At 43.7% G+C, this 24159-nt stretch overlaps 1 protein-coding gene across 6 annotated transcripts in view; it reads right to left on the bottom strand.

Moving 5' to 3' along the window:
* Positions 1-21226, bottom strand: part of LOC119740727 (D-glutamate cyclase, mitochondrial-like) — a 29146-nt gene extending 7920 nt beyond the window's left edge. The window contains exons 1-7 of one of the 6 annotated variants that reach the window (XM_038216119.1): positions 20901-21046; positions 20163-20164; positions 18883-18998; positions 18093-18249; positions 17316-17514; positions 13598-13748; positions 722-844 (exon numbers count right to left, since the gene is read on the bottom strand). In XM_038216119.1, the coding sequence (XP_038072047.1) occupies positions 722-844; positions 13598-13748; positions 17316-17514; positions 18093-18249; positions 18883-18991 (739 nt within the window). In that variant the 5' untranslated portion in view covers positions 18992-18998; positions 20163-20164; positions 20901-21046. The other 5 variants (XM_038216115.1, XM_038216117.1, XM_038216116.1 and 2 more) reach the window with 5 other exon arrangements.
* Between the last annotated feature and the right edge of the window lie 2933 nt (positions 21227-24159).

Raw genomic sequence — 24159 nt, 5'->3', positions numbered from 1 at the left:
GACGCACCGTAGGAAATTTAAATTAGTAGTTCGTTTTGTTATTCAGCAAAGCGCGCAAGCATTGGCATGATGCACACGCACACGCGGTTGCTGTAATTCGTCGGATCATTGAGCAACATCGCGTAGCTGCAATCGGCTCAGTGAGAACGTGTCTCCGACGCTGAATTCAGGCCCAATTCAAAACATGATTCAGTAACTTTTGATTTGAAATTGAGATCCTAGAATGCTGTTTTTCTCGTTTAACAGCTGAGCTGAAACTTCATCAGGTTAGTTGTTCAGTACCCTTCTTTAGATTTTGAGCACTTTTGTTGCTTCAAACGAACAAAATGCACAAATTACAAACGATGGACTATATCTTTAACCCTTAACTTTGACTTTTTCGGAATACATGTAAATACACCATAATTAACTCACTGGCTGTCACTGGTACCATTTGTATTGCTCTAAATCATCAGTTTTTTCCAACTTTCGGAAAAAAATTGTCAATTTATAGAAGAGGAACAAGGAGCCCTTGGCCACTCAAAACTACGAAAAACCATAAACGATTTTGACATGATTTGCATATATTTGACCAGGAGCACTGATTCATTAAAACAAGGTTTCTGAGAGCATTCCTTTTGCTTCAGTACCATGTACCGGCAGGTCACATTTTGTCAATGCACAGGCATGGCGTCTTACTTTAAGTGTTATACCATTTTTTTTAAAAGCAGTTATCACTCACTTGCAGCCTTGACAGCTTCCACTACAGTAACGCCACAGGCCCAGAAGACAGGGATGTCTCCTTCCTCAAAAACCGTAGGATCCAGGTAGTCAGGCTTGTTTACGTCTGGTACCCCAATCAGCGCTACAGTGTATGAAAAGTTTGAGCACTTTCACTTCACAGTGGAAACAACTTTATAATGGACATCATTAAAATGGAGACACTCGGATGACAGCTGTCAAACTCAAATTGTCTTCCTTTACTCATCAAACTGATGAAGCCATAATATGCTTCCTCAGAATAGACCATTCCTGATACGGCCATACGCCCCACCCCCTTTGGTTTGTGTGCGTGTCTTACAATCACCGCCTTCGATTACTGCCCTCCCGCTCACCCCGTACTTTTGTCTTGGGTATAGATGCACATGCGCAATCTGTAGCAATAAACTAATCATCTTGGGTTACTCGAGGTCAAGCCATACCAAATAGACTGGATCGAGATGTCATTTGCAAATGGATTCGAGCCGGTGAAACAAGCCATGGTGGCCACAACGTGCTCTTCCGATGTGAACAATAAATGCCGGGTATGTTAAAAATTAACTTAACTTTCCTCCCGTCAAGTACTAGTGTGAAGTAAAGCTGCATGGGACACTTTTGATTCCCCGCTGCCACAGCGTTAGACTTAGCCGCCATGTTAGACTTAGCTGCCATGTTTTCGCATTGCACTGTGGGAGACTTAACCAAGTAACCGGCTCATCAGTGAGTCGGTTACTTGGGCCCAGCTCGAGTAAGCGCGAGAAGTCACGTGAGAGCTACATCGAACGCAGTCGGGCTTGCATGAGTAAGCACAAGGGAAGTAATCGAACGCGCTTGATGCCAAGAGCTGAATTTGACTATGCTTTATCCATAGAGCTATATTAAATTCATAGAGCTCTAACTCATGTACAAAGTGATGCCTGCTGGGTGCATCCATGTTTGTACACAAACCTATGGAGAACTAGAAAGTTTGTACGTCTAGTTGCATATCTGCATTTGTATTCCATACTGGTGCGTCATCGAAGCCAATACGCCCAAACCAAAACGCCTGATCAGCAAATGAGCGTTTCATTTTGCTCTACTCAAACAGTGCAACGTCTGTGCGTCCCTCCGCTGCAGATGCTTTTCGCCGTGATGTTTTTTTTAGCCGTCATGACGTGCTTAAGTTGTTTGCGTATCTTCTACTTGCGCGTTACATTTAGAGTATACATTTAAAATTTAATCCATCTATTTTGATTGTGTTAAAAACACGCACATAAATTCAAAATGTCTGCTCCCAGGGCGGCTTCAAAGCTTCTCCACGCGCAAGAATGAAGAGTTAGCGCTCTAGTAATTTAATATAGCTCTATGGCTATATCTTACATGTATGGTCACCTGGTCAAAAGTTGTGATCTTATTGGTCAATGCGTACTGTTTAATTGACAGGCAGGAAGGGGCCATTGAAAAGAGAAAAGGGCCTGCATGTTTACTATCAGTATCACCGTAGATGTCTTAAAGTCTCCTGTCAATTACAGTGGGTGATGTGGGTCATGGGTGTTAATCGCTGTCAATAGATCATAGGGTTGCAACCAAGCCCTCACATGTAAATCAAAAGTCCTTCAGTATCAAGGCAAGTCACGTCATTCAAAAGGCATTCCAGTGTCATTGTTTATCTCCTGTTACCCGCGACGTAGCTCATTTGCGACTGATTTGTGCAGAACTTGCGATTTGACTTGCGAAGCGCTGAACTTCAACTCTGCAAGGACTTAAGTTTTTACTGGGTGCGTCTACCCTAACCCTCCCGGTAATTTTGTCTAGAAACCCCGTCTGATGCAACAATTAACATGCAAAATCCCAAGGCCAAATTCAGTCTGTAATTGCCAACCACTGACAGGGTTAAATCCTCACATGAAATTTCATGACTTTCCATGAAATTCCAGGACAACAAATAGGACTTCCTGGACTTGCAGGGAGTTGTAATGGACTCGACTACGTCCCTGCATGACGCACATGTAATAAACGCAAGTTTATAACAGGTTGGTTTTTGGGAGTTCTAAGGAGGTGAAAAAAGCTTTGCATTTTCTGAATGGCCTTGAGATTAAAACAATCCCATTCCTAGGACTGGCAACATCCAAAGAACAATTCTGATTATTATGTCCCACAGACTTTTATACTTGTTTCACTGTTTTGCATCTGGCAAAGTTAGGGTTGATAAACTATTCATAAATAATTTGCATCTGGGTGATGTAAATCAATATTATGTTTTACCCTTCACCGAAGTATAAACACTGTGTACTCAGTGTGTTACCTCCCGAGTGAAAGTTTGAAAAAAAATCACCCAAACTTTCACTCGGGAGGTAACACACCGAGCAGTGATGTAGTGCCTTGATGCTGGGGCTTGGCCTTAAGGCTGCCTTAAGGCTGGATTTTAGGGCCTTGGCCTTGGCCTCGAGGCTTGAGGGCAAAAGCCTTGGCCTTGGCCTTGGCCTTGAGGGTTCAGGGACTTGCAATTTTGAGTCAAGGCTCTTCAAGGCCCATAGATTTTTGCATTTTCCAGATAAATCTGTTCGAAATTTTGCTGTTACCATTTTAATCGTATTACCATGGAGGAGGGAAGCACCCTATAGATTTGTGTGTTGGGCACACTTCCACTTTTGTAGCATCACATTTTGTTACCATTGTAGTAGATTTGCTGCAAAAATATTCCGTACACTTGTGGGGCTAATGAGATGATCACTTTAATGGCATATAACTATGGAATGGATCTGATTGGTTGTATATGGGTAATTCCACAAAGTTGGGTACAGAATGTGTGACATGAGGGTGAGTTTTTCAAAATAATGTGAAGAGCACTAAAATAACTTTTTTAGGTGCTGACATATATGTAGTGTCTAAAATAATAAACCATTTTGAGACATCTTGTCAAACGTTTTATTTTTAACAGTGTTGTTTATTAACAGATGCAAAGCAAGTTTCACATGTAACATGGACACCAAACATGAGGAATCACCTTTCCCATTGTTATTTTATAGAATTGATATGCTCCAAGTATAGAATGTATTTAAAAGGGCTTGATAAGTACATTAATTAAATTCATACATTTTTTGGCTAATCGTTATGAGATTATTGAAATCAGCTGTTGTTCACTCACATGAAATGGGCAAATTATATAAATTTGGCCCTTCATACATATTTTTTCTTGTATTGTCTGTTCCAAAAATGTTTGTCTACACCAAACGTGTAAAACACAAGGAAGCAAACCCACACGTTCAACTTATTTTGCCATGTTACCATTTCTTTTACACAAGACAGTATCCATGCAAAATAATTTTGTGGTTTCACATGTAACAATGACACCAAAATATTGGTGTCCTGTTACACGTGAAACTGATATATGGATTATAAGGTAATAAGCTTTAAACTTGATAAAAAATGAGTAAAACTTCATTTATATTAGTTAAAAATGAACAAATTTGAAACATCAGCTGAAGATGTGAGTGTGTTTAGCTTTGAGACTCCCATATTGGACAGGGTTGGGTTTCACATGTAACATGGATGCCAAATTATTGAACGTTCTGATTACATCTCAAGATGTGATGCCTAAACCATTTTGCCGTCCCCATCCTTCCCGTATCCCGTCCCTCCCCTCCCCTACCCCACCCCACCCTCCCCCACTCCATTCCCACCCTTCTAGTACCCATAACATATTGGACAGGGTTGGGTTTCACATGTAACATGGATGCCAAATTATCGAAAGTTCCGATTACATCTCAAGATGTGATGCCTAAACTATTTTGCGGTCCCCATCCTTCCCGTATCCCGTCCCTACCCTCCTCTACCCCACCCCACCCTCCCCCACTCCATTCCCATCCTTCTAGTACCCATTACATAACAGTGTTGTAGTCGAGTCCATCACAAGTCCCTGCAAGTCCATCATAAGTCCATCACAAACAATTCAGTCTTAATCAGGTAATAAACTTTAAACTTGTTAAAAAAATGAGTAAAACTTCATTTACCGGTATATTAATTAAAAATGAACAAATTTGAAACATCCGCTAAAGACGTGAGAGAGTTTAGCTTCGAGACTCCCATTATTGGACAGGGTTGGGTTTCACATGTAACATGGATGCCAAATTATCGAACGTTCTGATTACATCTCAAGATGTGATGCCTAAACCATTTTGCCGTCCCCATCCTTCCCGTATCCCGTCCCTACCCTCCCCTACCCCACCCCCCCCCCTCCCCACTCTACCCTCCCCTTCCCCACTCCATTCCCACCCTCTAGTACCCATTACATAACAGTGTTGTTGGATGCATTGTTCCTTGGATTAACCATTCCCAAATGGATGAATTTACTGAACATGCTGAAGCCTAAATCAATGCAAATTATGAATTTATTTCTTAGGGGAAGATTTTTTTTTAGTTTTGTACTATTCATTCTTATGTGTTTTGTTTCTTTTGTTTGAAAAAAATGTTGAAATATCTTAATTCAAACCAGAAAAAGAAAATCACATGATGCTCCACCCCCATTATGAGAATGGAATGGTCTGGCGGTATCCTGGCCTGTGACCAATCAATGTTGACACTTCCCCTCTTATTTTAGACTAACTTCAGTAAAAATCACCAACTTTCGAACCCCCTTCAAACAGATAAATGAAAAGGACCCCATTTTTAATAGATCAGACGTTGACCATCCAACGCAGGCAAAAGCACAGGCCAAAACACAAAATCGTACCACACCGTCGCATGGAAACCACGTCGTGATATTTCCATTACGATGTGCAATTTCAGTTAGGGTTTCGGGACACATATTTAGCGTCATTTGTGAAAGCTTAGCCTCTTCTAGTCCGAGTAACTTGGACCCAACTTATCGCCTTTTTTAACATTTTGGACATGGTCTGGCGATAGTGGGGTCCAAGCTAATACCGCGACCTGGACAACATCATCCTGTCACTGTCCCAAACCAACATTTTCCAACAAAAAACATCAGATTTCACCTTCAAAACGGCCTCCAAATTACTAGATATGCCACCTGAAGTACAAGTAGACATCGATGATTAAGATGGTTGTACTTAAGTTTACTTACGATCCGGAAGAAAAGTGAAATTTTCCGTTCATTTCGGAGAGCTCCCCTCGCGATCTTGAACACGTTAAATTTCCGATCGTGTTTAATGTTTGAACGACGCGATTTCTTCTACATGCCCAGTGTACATTCAATGGTCCCCGTATCCCGTGTGCGATTCCGTTACCGAGCGCGCGCGATGCACGATTATGATAATGAGTCACGTTTGTAAACACATACATGTGCATTTTGAACTGTAAAAGGGAATCGGGAACCAGCTTGAACTGGTACCCGCCATAAAAGCTGCGCTAGTTCCCGACTCCCTATTATCGTTTGAAATGCACATGTGTTTACAAACGTGATCCAGTCTACTCATTATCATAATCGATGCATCGCGCACGCTCGGTAACGGAATCGCACTCGGGATACGGGGACCATCGAATGTACGCTGGGCATGTAGAAGAAATCGCGTCGTTCAAACATTAAACACGATCGGAAATTTAACGTGTTCAAGATCGCGAGGGGAGCTCTCCGAAATGAACGGAAAATTTCACTTTTCTTCCGGATCGTAAGTAAACTTAAGTACAACCATCTTAATCATCGATGTCTACTTGTACTTCAGGTGGCATATCTAGTAATTTGGAGGCCGTTTGACCGTGCATGAACATGTTTTATGCCAAATCACGGAAATGGAATATCACGTCGTCACGCGGTTACCATTTTGTTTCGTATCCATTCCGTAGCTGAAGTGCAGGTTTTAGCGTGTCAACTATACTGCAACAATTGTTTGAGATGTTATTCATGTTTCAGCATACACAGGGAGTAGTTCTTCGGGATTACCAGGCACCGTGTTGATAAATCTGTAATCTAACCCTTGTTTGTCCTCCCCGAATGTGGTATACCTCGTAACTGACATCACACCGTAAAAAAATGACACCAAAACTATTGGCACCCACGATGGAAAAGTTGCCGAAAGCACGCGGGTTTCTTCTTGCAACAAAGCAAGGGTTGCATCCGGGTACTTTGATCGCAAGACGTTCATCCAGAAAATCTATAGAGGGCGCACGCGCGATCGCATTTAATTATCACGTCGTCACGTTTTTTAGTGGATGCGAAGTCAACTACCAGTGAGTAACCACGGTTGTTTTTTAAAAATCGTGTAGTTTTTTTCATGATTTCTGGTTGGATACGAATGGAATGCTACTGTTTCTCGTGGAAATCGTTATTTGGGTCTTCTAAATGACTCTGACATTTTACAATATGTCGGTAAATTTCGGTTTCACCTCGCAACATTGCTGACACGAAATGTTACGATGGGCGCTGAGACTTCCGTGATCGATACTTCAGAAATGCAAGACGCATGGAATAAATAACAATCAGGGAATCGTAAACGGTCTATTGGTTCAACTTTATTTGCAAAACATTATTTAAAATATACTCTTGGGAACACAGAATCGTACATTGAAGACCGAGTATGTTTCATGTCACAAAATATTCTTAAAATAAACATGGATACCATGATATTTTGGTGACGTAGTTTGGGTTTCGACCAATTGGAGGTCCCAAAAAAATTTTTTTTCTTGTTCGCCCATTCATCCTCAATAAATCGGGATCGATAAAAAATGTGATTAATTTGTCCAAAAAAAAAATAACAGCACTTTGTTTTCACTGGACCACTGTCACTGATGCATTGATTGTGTACCCAACTTCATGGAATGACCCATATGTCTCCCTGATAAGTGCTAAAGATTTGCATGTATCTGTTTTAGATAATGCTGATATTTCTGACCTTGTTGGGCCTGCAAATAAAAATTTCCCAAATCAGTTTCTTGGATCCCCCTCTTGGTACACTTGGGAGAATTGTGTGTCAATATAGAAGTAAATCATTATTGTGTTTAGTTGAACCATATTGAAGACCTGAACTTATACAGTGCAGTCATAAAACGGTGTAGGCCTATGCGAGCATGTTGATTGCAATTAAAGAAATGTTGTTCTTCGTAACGAGCAATTCGTGATGATAAGGGCGGATCCAGAGGGGCCAAAAGGGGCCATGCCCCCCCCCCCCCAAAAAAACAAACCATTTTTTTTATGTGACGTCGTAATAAAGTCGTAATAAAGGCAGGCAATGAGTGCACCACCATCTTTTCCTCAAAAAACATCGGTTAAATGGTCAGAAATTGCCTCAAATCGCACCACAGAGCATCCCAAATCCAACATTTTTTCGGGGCCCTTAAGCGGGCCCCGAAGCCGAAGCCGTAATTTTTTGACCCACTTTTTTTTGGGGGGACCCAAATTTCTTTGCCCCCCCCCCCCCCAAATTGTGTTCTGGATGCGCCCTTGCGTGATGATGTGTTACTCTATGTGACTATAATTAGTTCTGTAGTAATTCGTGTTTTCTCCCGAAATGAGTTCTACTACTGTTTATCAAGCCTCGTGTCTGTTCTTACAAGTTGTGAAAACGGCACACAAAATGTTGGTTGTTTACAAGTTTTAATGCCTTCAAAACTCACAAGTTCGTCATGCAACTGCTATCCAATGATTAACAAAGTTCTGGAAAGTCAGTAGGTATAAGCACACATCAATTGACTGAATAAAACTTGGTTGAGGAAACTTTCAACGTTGGAATAAGACTTGCACAAAGCAGAATGAAAACGATAAGTGAAAGGTCACCAACCTGTCACACTGCGCAAACGCAGCACAGCGAGAGTGAACTCCGGTGCCAATGGCAACCAAAACTTATTAACATACTTATTTGTATGGAACGCCTGTTGGAGCTAAAAGAACAAACACTTAATTATATACACATGTACATGTCACTACAGTAGCTCCCCTCTAGATTGTAAGAGATAAATGAAACAATCGATACAAGCAGTTGATAATAACAGTCAGTGACAGTCGAATTGTTCATATTTGGCTGGCCAGTGAACTCGTCGACCAGCTCTGGTGGCTCGTTGCGGAGGAGATGGCGTCTCTGGCAATGGGGGTTGTGCAACCGGCAAAACAGTTCTCGCGGGGGCGTTCTCGCGAATCTGTCGGGAAGACGACGTTTCTGTGGCTGGGGGGTGTGATTCTGGCAAAACAGTCCTTGCTGGCGTGCTCTCGCGAATCTGTTGGGAATGCGCGTTTGTCCAGTCGTCATCAAGATACGCCACTTTCAGACGATCCTTGGCAACCGCATCCCGTCGGCCGTTGAGGTCCAAAACAAAGTATTTGCTGGCGCGCTTGATGATGCGAAATGGTCCATCATACGGAGGTTGTAGGGGTGTTTTCACTGCATCATGACGAACAAAAACGTGTGTGCACTTGTCTAGGTCAGCTGGAATGTGTGATTGTCGCTGTTGTGGCCTGGGCGGAGTGGGACGAATGTCCTGCATGTGACAACGCAGCCTGTGAACATACACACTGGGGTCGAGCTCAGCATGATCATTGTTAGGCACAATAAACTCACCAGGAAGCCTGACTGTGGTACGTACACCATTTCTGCTGGAGAGAAACCGATATCTGACTTGATAGCGGCTCTGATGCCTAACAGGACGAGGGGAAGAGATTCCGTCCAACGTGGGTTAGCATGAGTCTTTAGCGATGCCTTGAGTTGTCTGTGTAGTCGCTCTACCATCCCATTTGCAGCAGGATGATATGATGTAGTGTGAATTCGTTGACAACCGAGCATGTCAGTGAGCATTCGAAAAAGTCGTGACTCGAACTGGCGTCCTCTGTCGGTGGTGATGGTAGCTGGTGCACCGAACCGAGAAACCCAGTGGGTAACGAATGCATGGGCCACAGTCTCAGCAGTCATGTCAGGAATGGGGATCGCCTCCGGCCAACGTGTAAATCTATCCACACACGTAAGCAGGTAGGACTGTCCGGCTGATGGTGGAAGGGGACCGACTAAATCGATGTGTACGTGTGAGAATCGTGCGTCGGGTGTGGAGAACGTACCAAGTGGCGACTTGATGTGGCGATGAATTTTGCATTGTTGGCACTTGCGACAAGTCTTAGCCCAAGCGCGAACGTCTTTGTTAATACCAGGCCACACGAACCGTGCAGTAAGTAACTGCTGTGTGGTCCTGATACTAGGGTGCGACAGTCCATGCAAAGCGTCAAAAACTGTTCGACGAAACTGGGCTGGGATGAAGGGTCGAGGCGTCCCTGTGGAGGTATCGCATAGAATGGTACCCTGCGATGTCTGGAGGGGGACGGCAGTTAGCTGGAGAGAGGTGTCGGGGAGATGTTTCAACTCGTCGTCATCGATCTGTGCTTTAGCGATGGCGTCGAAATTGATAGTCACGTTCGTTGGTAAGGCATTAACCTCCAGACGAGAGAGTGCATCTGCCGCTGCATTATCATGGCCGCTGATGTGTCTAATGTCCGAGGTATACTGGGATATGAGGTCAAGTTGTCGAATCTCTCGAGGAGAATGGCGGTCTAGTTTGGAGTGTAGGGCGTACGTAAGGGGCTTGTGATCAGTGTAAGCGCGGAATGTCCGTCCCTCCAGCATGTGTCGGAAATACTTGATGCCGAGGTATAGAGCTAAAAGCTCTCTACCAAAAGTACTGTAGCGGGTTTCCGCTGGTTGGAGGCGCTTGGAGAAAAACGACAGTGGTTGCCAAACACCCTTGACGTGTTGCTGGAGAACACCGCCCACGGCCTTGTCCGATGCGTCGACTAAGAGGCATAACGGTGCGTCAGTCTGTGGGTGGACTAGGAGTGTTGCGTCGGCCAATGCAGCTTTCACACGCTCGAAAGCTAGCTGCTCGTTCGGCCCTAACTGAATCGGCTCGTTTTTCTTCCTCCTGTTCTTGAGCAGGTCGGTCAGGGGCTGGAGAATGTCTGCACAGTGGGGAACAAAACGCCTGTAGAAATTGATGAGGCCAAGAAATTCCCGCAACTTACTCAACGATGCCGGTTCCGGGAAATCTCTGATGACTTGCACCTTGTCAGGCAAAGGACAGACTCCATGCTGGTTGACGAGATGACCGAGGAAGGAGAGGGATGGCACGCCGAACTGGCATTTGTGGGGGTTTATGACTATGCCATATTGCGAGAGGCGGTCGAACAGGAGTCGAAGGTGTTCTTTGTGTTCAGCCTCTGATGAGCTCGCTACCAGCAGATCGTCAATGTAGGCGAAGACAAATGGTAAACCACGGGTTACCTCGTCGACGAACCTTTGGAAAGTCTGTGCCGCATTACGGAGCCCAAAGGGCATGCGCACAAACTCGAATAATCCAAACGGTGTAGTGATGGCAGTCTTACGGATGTCTGTTGGTTCCACTGGTATTTGATGGTAGGCGCGTACCAAATCAATCTTGGAGAACAGCGTGCACCCGTGAAGGTTGGAGGAAAAATCCTGCAGGTGTGGAATTGGGTAGCAGTCCGGAATGGTGTTCTTATTGAGGGCGCGGTAATCACCACACGGACGCCAATCCCCGGGAGTTGACTTAGGTACCATGTGCAACGGAGAGGACCATTCGCTACTGGAAGGGCGAACAATTCCAAGGCTAAGCATATGGTCAAACTCAGCCTTGGCAAGTGGTAGTCTGTCAGGGGCAAGTCGACGGGGTCTAGCCGCAACCGGGGGGCCATGAGTTTCGATGTGGTGCGTGATGTTGTGCCGTACCTCCGTTTGCTTATACACAGGACGCACTACATCGGGATACCGGCTAAGGAGCTCGTCGTATTGTGATGAAGCTGCATTCACAAACATGGGGCTCGCGGACGGGGTACCAGACATTATTCCTTGTATGACAAGACTAGTTATGGAATCGACAAGTCGCTGGTTCTTTACATCGACTAGTAGGTTGAACTGCCGAAGAAAATCAGCTCCAATAATAGGGGTTGGCAAGTCGGCAACAATAAAAACCCAACGGAATACTCGGCGAAGTCCCAAATCTAAAGTCAGAGACTTCTCGCCGTAAGTTACAATAGGTGAGTGATTGACCGCTTGTAGCTGTATAGAAGTAGGTTGAGCTCGTGACTTGTGACTGCGTGGCAAAACACTCACCTCAGCGCCGGTGTCAACTAGGAAACGAGTGCCTGTGGCCTTGTCAGTTACATGGAAGAGGCGACTTGTTGTATCGCTGCCAGACCGACCTGTCGCCGCTAGTCGTTGGCTTGGCCGTTTTCCTGGTTCCGTTGTGGTTCTGTGCGTCGGGAACAAGGACTGGTGCATTTTCGTGCATTAGTTCCGTACTTCCAATGATACCAGCATTGGCGGTCGCCGGATGGCTGGTTATCGGCAGAAGGGGTTGGACTACGTTGTCTGGGTCGACTGCGGGAGGAAGAGCGGGGACGGCCTTGTCGCTGCATGCCCTGTAGCTGAAAAGTCAAGGCCTGCACTTGCCGAGTCAGGTCATCAACCTTTGCGTGCAGAGTGAGTACCTCAGGGGAGGCGTGTCGTTGCGGGGGGTGGAGGGGTGGTGAAGAAACCGTGGAAATTTGCGATGCCGGCGTAGAGTGGGCAGACACCTCAACAATTTTGTCAGCCAAATCTGCCAGTGCTCCAATTCCCACAGTGTCCGCTGTGGGGGCCAAAATGGACTGGACGGTGTGGGGAAGTCGCTGTACAAACAACTGTTTCAAAATCCTCTCCTCCAGCTTGTTGTCCCCCAAAAGCTGGTGCATGCGCCGCAACAACTGCGAGGGCTTGCGATCTCCCAATTCCTCTGAAGTAAGCAGCTGGTGTAATCGTTTCTGCTCAGAAACTGAAGTGCGGCGAATGAGTTCAGATTTCAGCTTATCGTAGCAGTCCGTGGATGGGGGTGTAATCAGGATATCCCGCACCTCTTGTGCGACCTCCGGTTGCAAAGATCCGATAACGTAGGCAAAACGAGTCTCCTGGGTAGTGATATGGCGGATGACAAACTGAGCCTCCACCTGGGTAAACCACAGGGTTGGGTCATTAGGCCAAAATGGAGGGAGTTTGAGGCTTACTGCAGCTTGCATCGGCATGACAGGCGGTTGAAATGGGTTAGAGGGAGGTGGAGTTGGAGGCGGTGTACCCTCTGTCCCATCAGGTTTAACTTCCACAGACATGGCTTGTGCAGAAGGTCACAATTGTTCAAAACAGGGTCACCAGTGTAGTAATTCGTGTTTTCTCCCGAAATGAGTTCTACTACTGTTTATCAAGCCTCGTGTCTGTTCTTACAAGTTGTGAAAACGGCACACAAAATGTTGGTTGTTTACAAGTTTTAATGCCTTCAAAACTCACAAGTTCGTCATGCAACTGCTATCCAATGATTAACAAAGTTCTGGAAAGTCAGTAGGTATAAGCACACATCAATTGACTGAATAAAACTTGGTTGAGGAAACTTTCAACGTTGGAATAAGACTTGCACAAAGCAGAATGAAAACGATAAGTGAAAGGTCACCAACCTGTCACACTGCGCAAACGCAGCACAGCGAGAGTGAACTCCGGTGCCAATGGCAACCAAAACTTATTAACATACTTATTTGTATGGAACGCCTGTTGGAGCTAAAAGAACAAACACTTAATTATATACACATGTACATGTCACTACAGTTCTATATCAGTGGTCATTTCATAAAACAGGGCCTTGGCCTTGGCCTTGGCCTTGAGGGTTAAGCCTTGGCCTTGGCCTCGAGGCTTGAGGGTCAAAGCCTTGGCCTTGGCCTTGGCCTTGGCCTTGAGGGTCAAAGCCTTGGCCTTGGCCTTGGCCTTGAGGGTCAAAGCCTTTGCTCCAACACTGACACCGAGTATACAGTGTTTATACGTCGGTGAAGGACAAAACCTAATATTGATATAGTTAATTAAAGCAAACTCCCTGAGAAGTAAATGAAACAGAATTTAAGGGATGCACTTACCCGGATCACCGATATGCACAGGTGCGCCGTGGTATTTGGTCAAAGGGAGGGTCACTTTGAAGGCCTTCTCCACCAGATCACGTGGGATTGGTCTCATAGACATGTCCATCTGGCATTTGAATGGCCCGACAGGATGGCACTTTACACTGGTCTAATAGATGCAATAAAACAACAATGAGCAAGTTCAGGCAGGAACTATGGTAATCAGATCTGAATATTTTTGCTCAAACCGTCGCCTGTCAACTATGGGTTCCATGCATAAGTACTCCCTCAACGGTAAGAAAGAGAGAGTTGGGGGAGACCACTGGGAGAGACATTCAAACGCATTGCTGAAGACGTCCGACGCTCATGCGAAGACGCCATGGGTTTGTGTGCATTCAGAATAAAATTAGACGCGCTACGGTACTTCTTGCGATTCGCGCACAAACCAGTGTCGAAAAGTGGCCTCTCTTGTTCTAGCATATCACATGTAGTTGGACTAGTCTAGTCGACTAATCGGGGCCGGCTTGCCAAGGTCAGTAGCATGGCTGGTTACAACAGCCGCTTGTACCATATTGTACAGCAGGGAGTCAATTAGACCGGAAGTTTTCATAATGAGGTACTGCCTATCATTTGACTTCAGACGTTGGCATATTGCTATAAGTATACAAATACGTCAAGAATCAACTACATTGTAGTAATTGACCGATGATCTCCAATTGTGCAATTATTCTTGCAAACCAGTCTCGAGATATTTACAGATTGCTTTTAATGGATGAAATGATTATGTTCATAGTTTAGCTCTAGATTGTAAAGACAACCCCAAGCGTTTTTGGTCTTTTGTAAACGGTAAGAGGAAGCACCAATCAAATACAACTTTTAATTGCAACAACCAAACCTTCTGTGATCCAAGTGCAATTGCTAATGCTTTCAATGTGAATTTCCAAAGTAACTTTTCTCCACAGCAATCTTCCTACCATCTTCCAGACTTCGAATCCTGTGCTGCCCATCCTGGTATTAGCCCTCTCCATAATTTTCATGTTTCTCAAGCAGATGTTATGAAGGCCATCGATAAACTTAATCCATCCAAACCCCCCGGCTTGGATGGCATATCTCCAAAAATTCTGAAACTAGCCAGCACTTCAATCGTTCCAACATTAACTGACATATTTAATCTTAGTCTTTCAACAAGTGTAGTTCCCCAAACCTGGAAACAGGCAAATGTTGTTCCTTTGTTTAAACATGGTGACAAATCTCACATTGTTAATTATAGACCTATTTCCCTTACTTCAGTTCCATGTAAAATGCTTGAAGGTTTTATAAGCAAGAAACTACTTGACCATTCTTCTCAGCATCATATCATCCCCGACTCCCAACATGGATTTCAACCCAGACGTTCCTGTACTACTCAGTTAACCACCCTCTTTGACACCTGGTCCCGAGCTCTTGATGTTTCCAATCCTCCTCGAATTGATGCAATCTTTCTTGACTGGTCTAAAGCCTTCGACAAGTGCGACCATTCAATCCTCCTTCATAAGTTACACCAATATGGAATTTGCGGTAACACACTTTCATGGATCAGTAATTTTCTTTCCAACAGAGAACAGCGAGTCATCTTTTCGGGCGCTAGATCTGACTGGATACCAGTAACTTCAGGAGTTCCCCAAGGCTCAGTCCTTGGTCCTATATTATTTAATTTCTTCACAGCTGACTTACCAAACCATGTTCAATCTTCTCTTCCTCAATATGCTGATGACACCGTTTTGTACAGGATTATTAGAAGTAATGATGACAGTGCCATTGTGCAGAATGACCTCAACTCTATTTCCAGATGGTGTTCTGATAATCAGATGCAACTGAACTCCACCAAGTGCAAAGTTATGCATGTCACCCGCTCCAGAAAGCAATTGCTAACCCCTTACTTTTTTGCAGATTCCGATGAACCTCTTGATGTTGTCACGTCTTATAAATATCTTGGTGTTATCCTTTCGAACGACCTAACCTGGACCAAACATGTAAATTCTGTTCGTGCCAAGTGTTCTAGACTTGCTGGCTTCATACGGCGCACTGTAAAATCAAAAAATGCTGAAGTTCTTCTCAAATTATATCGTTCACTCTGCAGGCCCATCTTGGAATACGCCGCGCCGGTTTGGCTACCTCACCAGAAGAACCACATCCAATGCCTTGAGGCAATTCAACGTCGCTTCACTAAATCTTGCTTCCATTACAATGTTGCTATTTCTCTTTCCTATGAACAACGCCTGTCCAAACTTCACTTGCCTCCCCTCTACAACAGACTTGTATACCTCAGTGCTTCCTTTGTCATTAAATGTCTCTACAATCAAATTTCTGTTCCTTCACATTCTCTTCCACAGGTCAACACTAGGAAAACCCACACCCTCCTCTTCAAACATCAGTACAGCCGGACAAACTGCGTCAAATTTTCTTTGTTCACCCTCTTTCCCAGGTTTTTTAATTCACTTTCCACCGATGTCCGAGACCTTTGCCTAGAACGTTCCTCCAAACCTCTCATCAATTCTTTACGTGATCATCTGTTCAGTCTAGACCCCATCTCTCATGCATTGTAGAGCTTTCCTCCCCAGATATTTTTATCCTGACTTCATGTTTTCACAAATCAAGTTTCTCCGGCTCAACAGACTCCCTTTCACTGCATATTATTATTAAATATTATTATAATAATGATTTGGACATAGCATGTATGCCAGCTTTTATTTTATTTATTTGTTTATTTTATTTAATTTAATCTTATTTTATTTTATTTCATTTCATTTTATTTCATTTTACATGTATTTTTATTTTATTTTATTTTATTTTATTCTATTTATTTTTTTCATTTCATTTTATTTTATTTCATTTATATTTATATTCTATATAATTTATTTATATATTTATTTATTTATTTATTTATTTACTTATTTACTTATTTATTTATTTATTTATTTATTTATTTATTTATTTATTTATTTATTTATTTATTTATTTATTTATTTATTTATTTATTTATTTATTTATTTATTTACTCTTATTTTAATTTGTAATTGTATTTTTAATTATATTTTGCATAACTGCTTAATTTTTATAAATATTTTATTTAATGAATTTTATCCTAAATGTATTAATCACTGTTATCCAATTAGTTTGGAGAGCCCCTCGACAGAAACTTGTTTCTTTTGGGTAATCCTGCGGGAGCTTTTTGGGTGTTGTTTTCTGTTATGTTTTCTGTTATGTTTACTACTCAGTGTTATTTGTATATGTAATTGTTTTGTCTATGATTCACTGTTTGTAATATCCCGGAAAATGAAATAAATAAATAAATAAATAAATAAACTCGGCACACACGTAGCGAGATTTAATCTGAACACATTCACAGAATTCACAGAAAGTGTATTTTTTAAATTATTGAATTTCCAAGTTAGCACACTTTTACCGCAGCAAGCTGTACTAATTTTCCATGTATGGTAAATGGGGAAATGCGATTTCCATGGTGACCAGCCACAAATAATGTCGCACAGCACGGTTGCCCTAAAGTCAATTTCCATAAATTTGGTACCAAACGTGCATTGCACTTGAAGCTAGAAAGTCATGAAAGCTTACAAGGAGAAACGCGCGTTTGGTGAAAATATTGCTAGAAAAGTACAGGGAATAATCCCCCCCCCCCCCCCCCCCGCCGTTTTAGGGTTAAAGACCCTTTTAATGCTCCAAAACACTCAATCCTTACCGTGAATACACTGATACGGGTATTGTGTTCCAGATTTCTCAGGGGCACGCCTGCAGCCAGAAAAGATTGGTCAAAGGTGAAGCTGCAACCTTGATAGAAGAAGACATAGTCCCGAAGGAACTCCTTGAAACCCATGATGTTCTTGACGGTGTGGGTTACTTCCCCATTTTCAATGATGTTGTACGCTGGCAGATCTGTTCTGTATAGATTAGGAAGACATCAACTACAATAAACACTACGTTTAAGACCAGTTAGGAGTCTGGACGCTGATATTAGCCCAAGCCAGGTCGGGTCATTATCAGCATCCAGACTCCAAACCAGTCTTAAAAATTGCGTTTAAAACCAGCCAAGCACATATTTTTTTCCATTCATAAATACCTTTACTGTCAAACAGTCAAAACAAGTCAAAAATTAATTGTAAGTGTGAATTATGAAATAGGGACTCATTGGTAGTATTGCGCATGCCTAACCGAGGATTGTGAACATTCAACCAATTAAAGGCAAAAAGGGACCGGATTTCATAGGAGTCCAAATTTCATGTGACACTGGGAAAGTGCATAAGACCAGCCAGCCGGTGTTTTATCAACTGGTTAAGACTGGCCATATCATGGGCTCTCGACAAATAGGAATGGGTAAAAACTGTTTTAGATAATCAAATGAATATCTGATTAATCTGATCAAGTTATGAACTTAACACAGCAACGATTACGAAAACCGGCTATTTCGGAAATCTCTATATATCCACAATTAAGAAAGATTTAGGACATCTTTAATCACCTGACATCGGAATCCGTTTGAGTTAGACCTGGAGCAGTGAACTGGCCGACCTCGGATTGAAATAGGACAGGCAGGGGACCCGAGTTGGCAGCACAGAACTTGGCAAAGTCCTCCGCCAGTGACTTGTCCAGTGCTAGCAAATTGGTCTGTACTCGACCTGAAATTGACAGGTGGTGAAAATTGAACAAAGTAACAATTGTCGACTTTAACTTCTTTCATTTAACCCTCCTACTGTTTGAACAGTCACAGACAGTCAAAAATTCTACCCACTTCCCCTACCAACAGTCAGCTCATATTTCAAGAAAGCACTTTGACAAGCCAAATTCATCAAAGGTTTTGCCCTTCACCGACGTATAAACACTGTATACTCAGTGTGTTACCTCCTGAATATAGTTGGAAAAATCACTCGGGTGGAACTCGAACCCACGACCTCCTGCTTTCTAGTGCAGGTGTCTTACCACTCGACCACCGAGCTAACAGGATCGGTTGGCTGGTTCGAATTTGATGCACATAGCAGCGGGTGCCGCATTAACTATTCATAAGGTACCGCATTAACTGTTCATAAGTCAAATTCAGTCAACACACAAAAACCCTACCCCTTAAACGTCTAGTTAGGTATCTTGTAATTTTCAGGGGAAATTTGGAGTGTTTGGCCGATATGGCTGCAGGATTTTCCTCAAGGTCAATGGTCACGAACCATTGAACATTTGATTTACAATAGTGTACCACCTCCAGTGGACCATCAAAAGGAACAAATAGCAGCGACATAATTCACAACCATAAGACTGACCTTGGCACATTCCTGAGGTACTCTCCTTGAAGAATTTTCCTGATCGAAAGAGTTTCCGGGCTACTTCAGGCTCAGCCTGGGCAAGATCTTCTCTGCTAGGGACCGGCATGTCTAATCTGTTACATGGGGTAAAAAATCACTTGAAATGGGTGCTAAAGAATTTAGATCTTTCATTTTCAAATGTCAGTGCAGGTCCTGATCCAGATCCAGAAATCACATGAGCTTTGGCAACCAGATACATGTATTTCAAGTAGGGCTGTCCTATTTCGAAAAATTGAGTATTTGATTATTCGAAACTGCTTGACTGAATATTCGAATATTCGAAACTCGCCGATCAACTTTAAACACGCCAGATGCATCTGCATGCCCTACCCTTCAGAAGTTCAGTGATCGGTGATGCGCCGCTGAAATATTTTGCAGTAATTATTTTATAACTGTCACTCTAGCCTGTGATGAAAGGATGAGAACAGTGAACAGCTGTCTACAAAAAAAGTTGCTGTCGCAGTCAACAAACAGTGGCATCTGACAATTAAAACATCCCAACTTTACGATTAAAACAACATCACAATATTCGAACAGGTAAAAAGCTATTGGAATGTTCGGTTGATGATCTATTATTCAAATATTCGGTATAGTCGGGACAGTCACAGCCCTATTTTCAAGTTATGGCCTGCATGCTTCCATGTCCTGATGACCTATGAACCTGAGCCAATGGTACACTGCACTTACCCAATTCTGAGAAATAATGCAACTAATTGCAAGAGCCCTTACATGTACAGTCACATAAACCTGTACTCGTTGAGAATACACACGTGTATGCTGAAAGCTTTGGTATTTAAAACACAACTATAGTTATGGGACACAATTTAGTATCACAATCAGACAACTGTTGCCAACCTGTTGGCAATGGTTGGTGGTCTATCCATGAACAGTTTAGAAAAAAAATCTGAGGAAGGGGCCTACAGATAGAAAGCCTGATGTTTTGAATAGTAAGGTGGGCTACTACGAAATACCTTCTTCCCTGGTTTCCTTGATCATCACTACAAAGCTTTAGTATGGATTATAAAGACCACGGATGCAGGCAGCAAAAGATTGGCAATCCTCTTTGGGCAAGCCCGAGACTGAGGCTCTAGTAATACCATGAAGGTAGGGAACACATTGTAATAACGTCAACAATAACATCAGCATTGATCAATCAAGGAATGGGAATGTGAAAGGCCGGACACCTTGAATTTGGGGCTCAGACAACTCGACCAGTTTTTTTGCCAACTCGACTCGACATCTCAACCTGTCGGACAACTGGACCATCTGTGCGTCAAATGGAAAGACAAGTTTTTTGTTGAGACAAGACGACTAAAAAAAAAATTTGTAGGCAAGCCATTGGGACTAGTGGTACATTCTGCGGAAGTGATGGATTGGGGTGGGGCTCGGTCGAAATTCTATTTTGATAACTTGGTAAACGGTCAAACCACACACAATCATCTGCCCATGGGTGAATATCTCAAATTAAAAAGTGTATTCCACAAATGAAATTCCCAACTTCATTTTCCTGTGTGCTGGTTCAAAACTAGCTGGAGTTACCCAGCCCTGAATTTTATCATTGGGTTGTCATGTATGACAACCCAATGATAAAATTCAGGGCTGGGTAACTCCAGCTAGTTCAAAACCAAAAATAAAGTTGTAAAACAGCCCCAACATGCCCAAACAAAGTTAATATATGAAGGCTACTTTTGTACTATTAACTTCTAGAATTCTATCTAATTCTATGTCATGAAGGCAGTCATCTGGCAGTCTGGGCCCAAATTAAATGGGGCTTCGACACAATGTACATGTAGCTCAACGTACATGTCATACGGTCCACCAAATAAACAGGTCAGGCGAGATTTGCGACAGCAAACATGGCAAAAGACTGCTGAGTGCTCAGCAAAGCGACCTAACGTTACGCGTTAGTACGTTAGTTTCCTTCCTCCAGCTGCAGGCTGGTATACGTATAATAAACACGTAGAATAGTTTAGTACGTAAATGCGCCGATTATTAATGGTGACTCGAGTCGAGGATACTGCCGTTTACCGACGTCAACTTTGCCTGCCGTGTGCACAAATTCAGCATGCATGGCATGCGTTGACGTCGAGGGCAAAAAAAACAACAGCTCTACAATATTTAATTCACGAAGTACTCAAATTCCGTTGTTTTCGAACAATTTATGACAGGCTAGGCGGGCACGTACGTAGATCCGCCCCCTTAGCAGCTGGGCACATATCGTGAACATAGGCCTACAACAAGGCCAAGGGCAGGTGCACTAGTCCGGCGCGGCAGCGCATGCAGCAGTGCAGTGGCATGCATGCAGTACTAACCTCAATAATTTTTTGTTAATGAGTGAGCCCGCCCTCTGTCAGGTTATCTTCTGAGTAAAATCGAGCGAAGGTTTATTTGGACGCTATCCGTGTGACACGGAGGAGGAGGAGATTAATGGGGAGGGGTGCAGTCACGTCACGTCCTGCTAAGGGATCGGGGTGGGGTAGGGCAAGCCTCTGGGAAATTTTGAAATTCAGGTTTTTCTCCGGCATTCTATAAGGCAATTTGAAAATAGATTTAGGAACGTTAGCATATTCCTGCATTTATTATATTTGTCCCCATTTTTGTATCATAACATCAGTCAGCGGCTGAACGGGTTGCCCCCCAGGATCCACCACTCAGCGACGGAGCCATCATCGACCATGAGTTGAAGAGGCTAAACATTGACGATATCGCTGCATGCAAGCATTGCAAGAAACAAGACAGAATTTCTTCAGATGGCACCTACGGCTGGCTGGCAGCGTATCCATAAAAAAACCTCCACAGCACGGCGTCGGATTTGCAGTATGAGAAATTCTTCCCTCCCCTCAATATTACGGACACCAATATGCAGCACTTTTCTTCCACTAGGCGGTCTCCGGCGGAGGGGCTACGGCGGCACGGCGCGCACCTGACTTGGTTAGGTCCCTGGTTCGAATCCTGCTATGTCCATTTTGCCAGCGACCATTTTTTTTTTATTGAAGGGGGAGGAGAACGAAAACGTAAGTGTCTTGCTGTGATTCTGTGAAATGACTGAATTAATGGCTTCAGCCACCTACGCCTTTCGTCAGATGCTGAGTGACGCGCCATGCTCCATTCGTGCAAAATAATGGCGAGGAACGTCACAGGAGGGTGTTAATTAATGCTGGGAATCAGCAGTAGTGTGGCAGTGTGGCAGGTTGACCACAGTTCTTGTTGCTGAATAAAATAAGAGTTTCTCCTGAAGTTGGAAATCCTGTCCCCTTTTCTTGCGTTTTGCTGGATTCGGAGGAAAAGAGCCGATATTGATCTCGCTACAATATTGAACCGCCGACGCAGAGGCAATTAAAGGACGCATATCTGTTCCGCCTTTCAAACTCCTCTTGGCCTCCTGAGCATTTACTCTCCAAGCCTCTGCTCTTCTACATGATCAAGGACCAACTACGAGGATCTGGATTCTGCCATCAGAAGCTTAGAGTACCTGCCACAGAGCACCTGTATACCTAGTACAGGACTTCCGAAAACTCTTAGGTGCAGGGTCTGACCACGACTCTTGACCGACCTGCATCTGAAACTTCGCGAAAATGAAGGAGAATGGCAAAAGCTGCGATAACTCTGTTCGTTCCACAACACGTTCTTCTTCACGAAGCCAGTGTCATACAGAGTTGAGGCATATCCTAGGTCTCGTCACTGGCACCAGCTAGCTGGGCCTTTTTTTTTCATCACAAGAATTACGACCGTCAATGAACTTCGTTCACATCACTCGCAGCTATCACAGCGCTGACTGTTATGCCGACCACTATTTTGGTCGGCATCATCATCATCATTGGTCGACTCGACTGTAGCTTCACTACTTGTGTCGGGCACGATGACGGACAACTTCATCCCATGGTCGGCAGCTTCATCCCAAACGAATCCACCATTCAAAGCAGAATTCAGAAAGGACGTCCACGCATCAAGACAGCCAAAACGTCAGTCTCTGATTTATTTGAGCGCTTTTAGTGATTCAATAGAGCAAGCGCTCATGAATATTCCTCACTGACCCTCAGCCAGTGCTGAAGAGAGAGATTAATCACATTCACGAATCACATTCTACACCGAAGCCATATGGACACGTTTGGTAAGCGGGTCATGGAAGCCGAGCGAGCAGCTCTTGTTAAATACCAGAGGGGACCCATCTGAGAAGATATGCTTACATTACTCAGAAACTATAGGCACGGAGCAATGCTCAACGAACCGCAACTCGGACGCGGTGCCAACAACTGTATACTAGCTAAATGTAATAGCATCCAAGTCTCTACTGACTGTGGCAACATTCGTGGCATGTATACGAAGGCATAAAGAATAATGCCTTTTGGCCCATCACCAGCAAGGTTGTGCCACTCAAGTGGCAATGTCATCACAGACCGATAAAACAGATGGAAAGCCTTTAGATGGGTCGAGCCCTAATTGGGAGCTCTACTCACAGGAGAAAATGACACTGGTGATGCAGGTGCGAGCAGTGCTATAGCGGGAGCGAGAACCTGCCTATTTATAGAAGAGCTTGACGACCCGGACCTGCCTTCCATAGTGGAACCCAGCAAGGCTATCGGCTCCCTTGCTTGTGGCAAATCTCCAGGAAAAGACAGTTTATCCGGCCTGAATTCATCAAGGCTGGTAAGACTATATCGCCCTCGATCCTTTCTCATCTCCATGAGCTTTCATATGCCAGTGTTAGAAAGCCGGAAGGAACAGTGCCCAAGTATTTTAAATGCGCGATGTTGGGCGTAGCCCGGGGTCTCATCCTAGGGAGACAAGTGTGTGTGTGTGTGGGGGGGGGGGCTGGATGTTACAGTGGAGGGGCGCCCAATTTCATCCGTGCTATGGGGGGGGGGGGCTGGACACCATCTTTCCATGGAGGCGCTTTTCAAAACCGATATCACGGTCAATGTCAGACAATATATAGCGCTATTGGCTTTCTAGGGGAAGTTAAAATAAACAGCCACTTGCGAAAAACAGGGTTTGGGTGAAGAACACAAAAATCGTGGAAAAGGGGCATTTTAATGTTCAACCCGCTAATCATGGTAACTCTTTTCTCCGGTATCAATGTCTTATTTCTCCTTATGATGTGTGTATTGCTTTTGTTCAACAGGGATACGTATACACATGAGACCTATTGTGCATTCATTTTTATGAACATAATAAATCAAACATGCAGCAGCTCATGGCGTCTGAGCAATCAGATTGATCTATAATTAACCATAC

The sequence above is a fragment of the Patiria miniata genome, unplaced genomic scaffold, assembly GCF_015706575.1.
Source record: "Patiria miniata isolate m_02_andy unplaced genomic scaffold, ASM1570657v1 HiC_scaffold_5, whole genome shotgun sequence".
Taxonomy (NCBI): domain Eukaryota; kingdom Metazoa; phylum Echinodermata; class Asteroidea; order Valvatida; family Asterinidae; genus Patiria; species Patiria miniata.
Note: the sequence above shows the minus strand (reverse complement) of the source record. Positions and strands in the feature narration are given on the sequence as shown.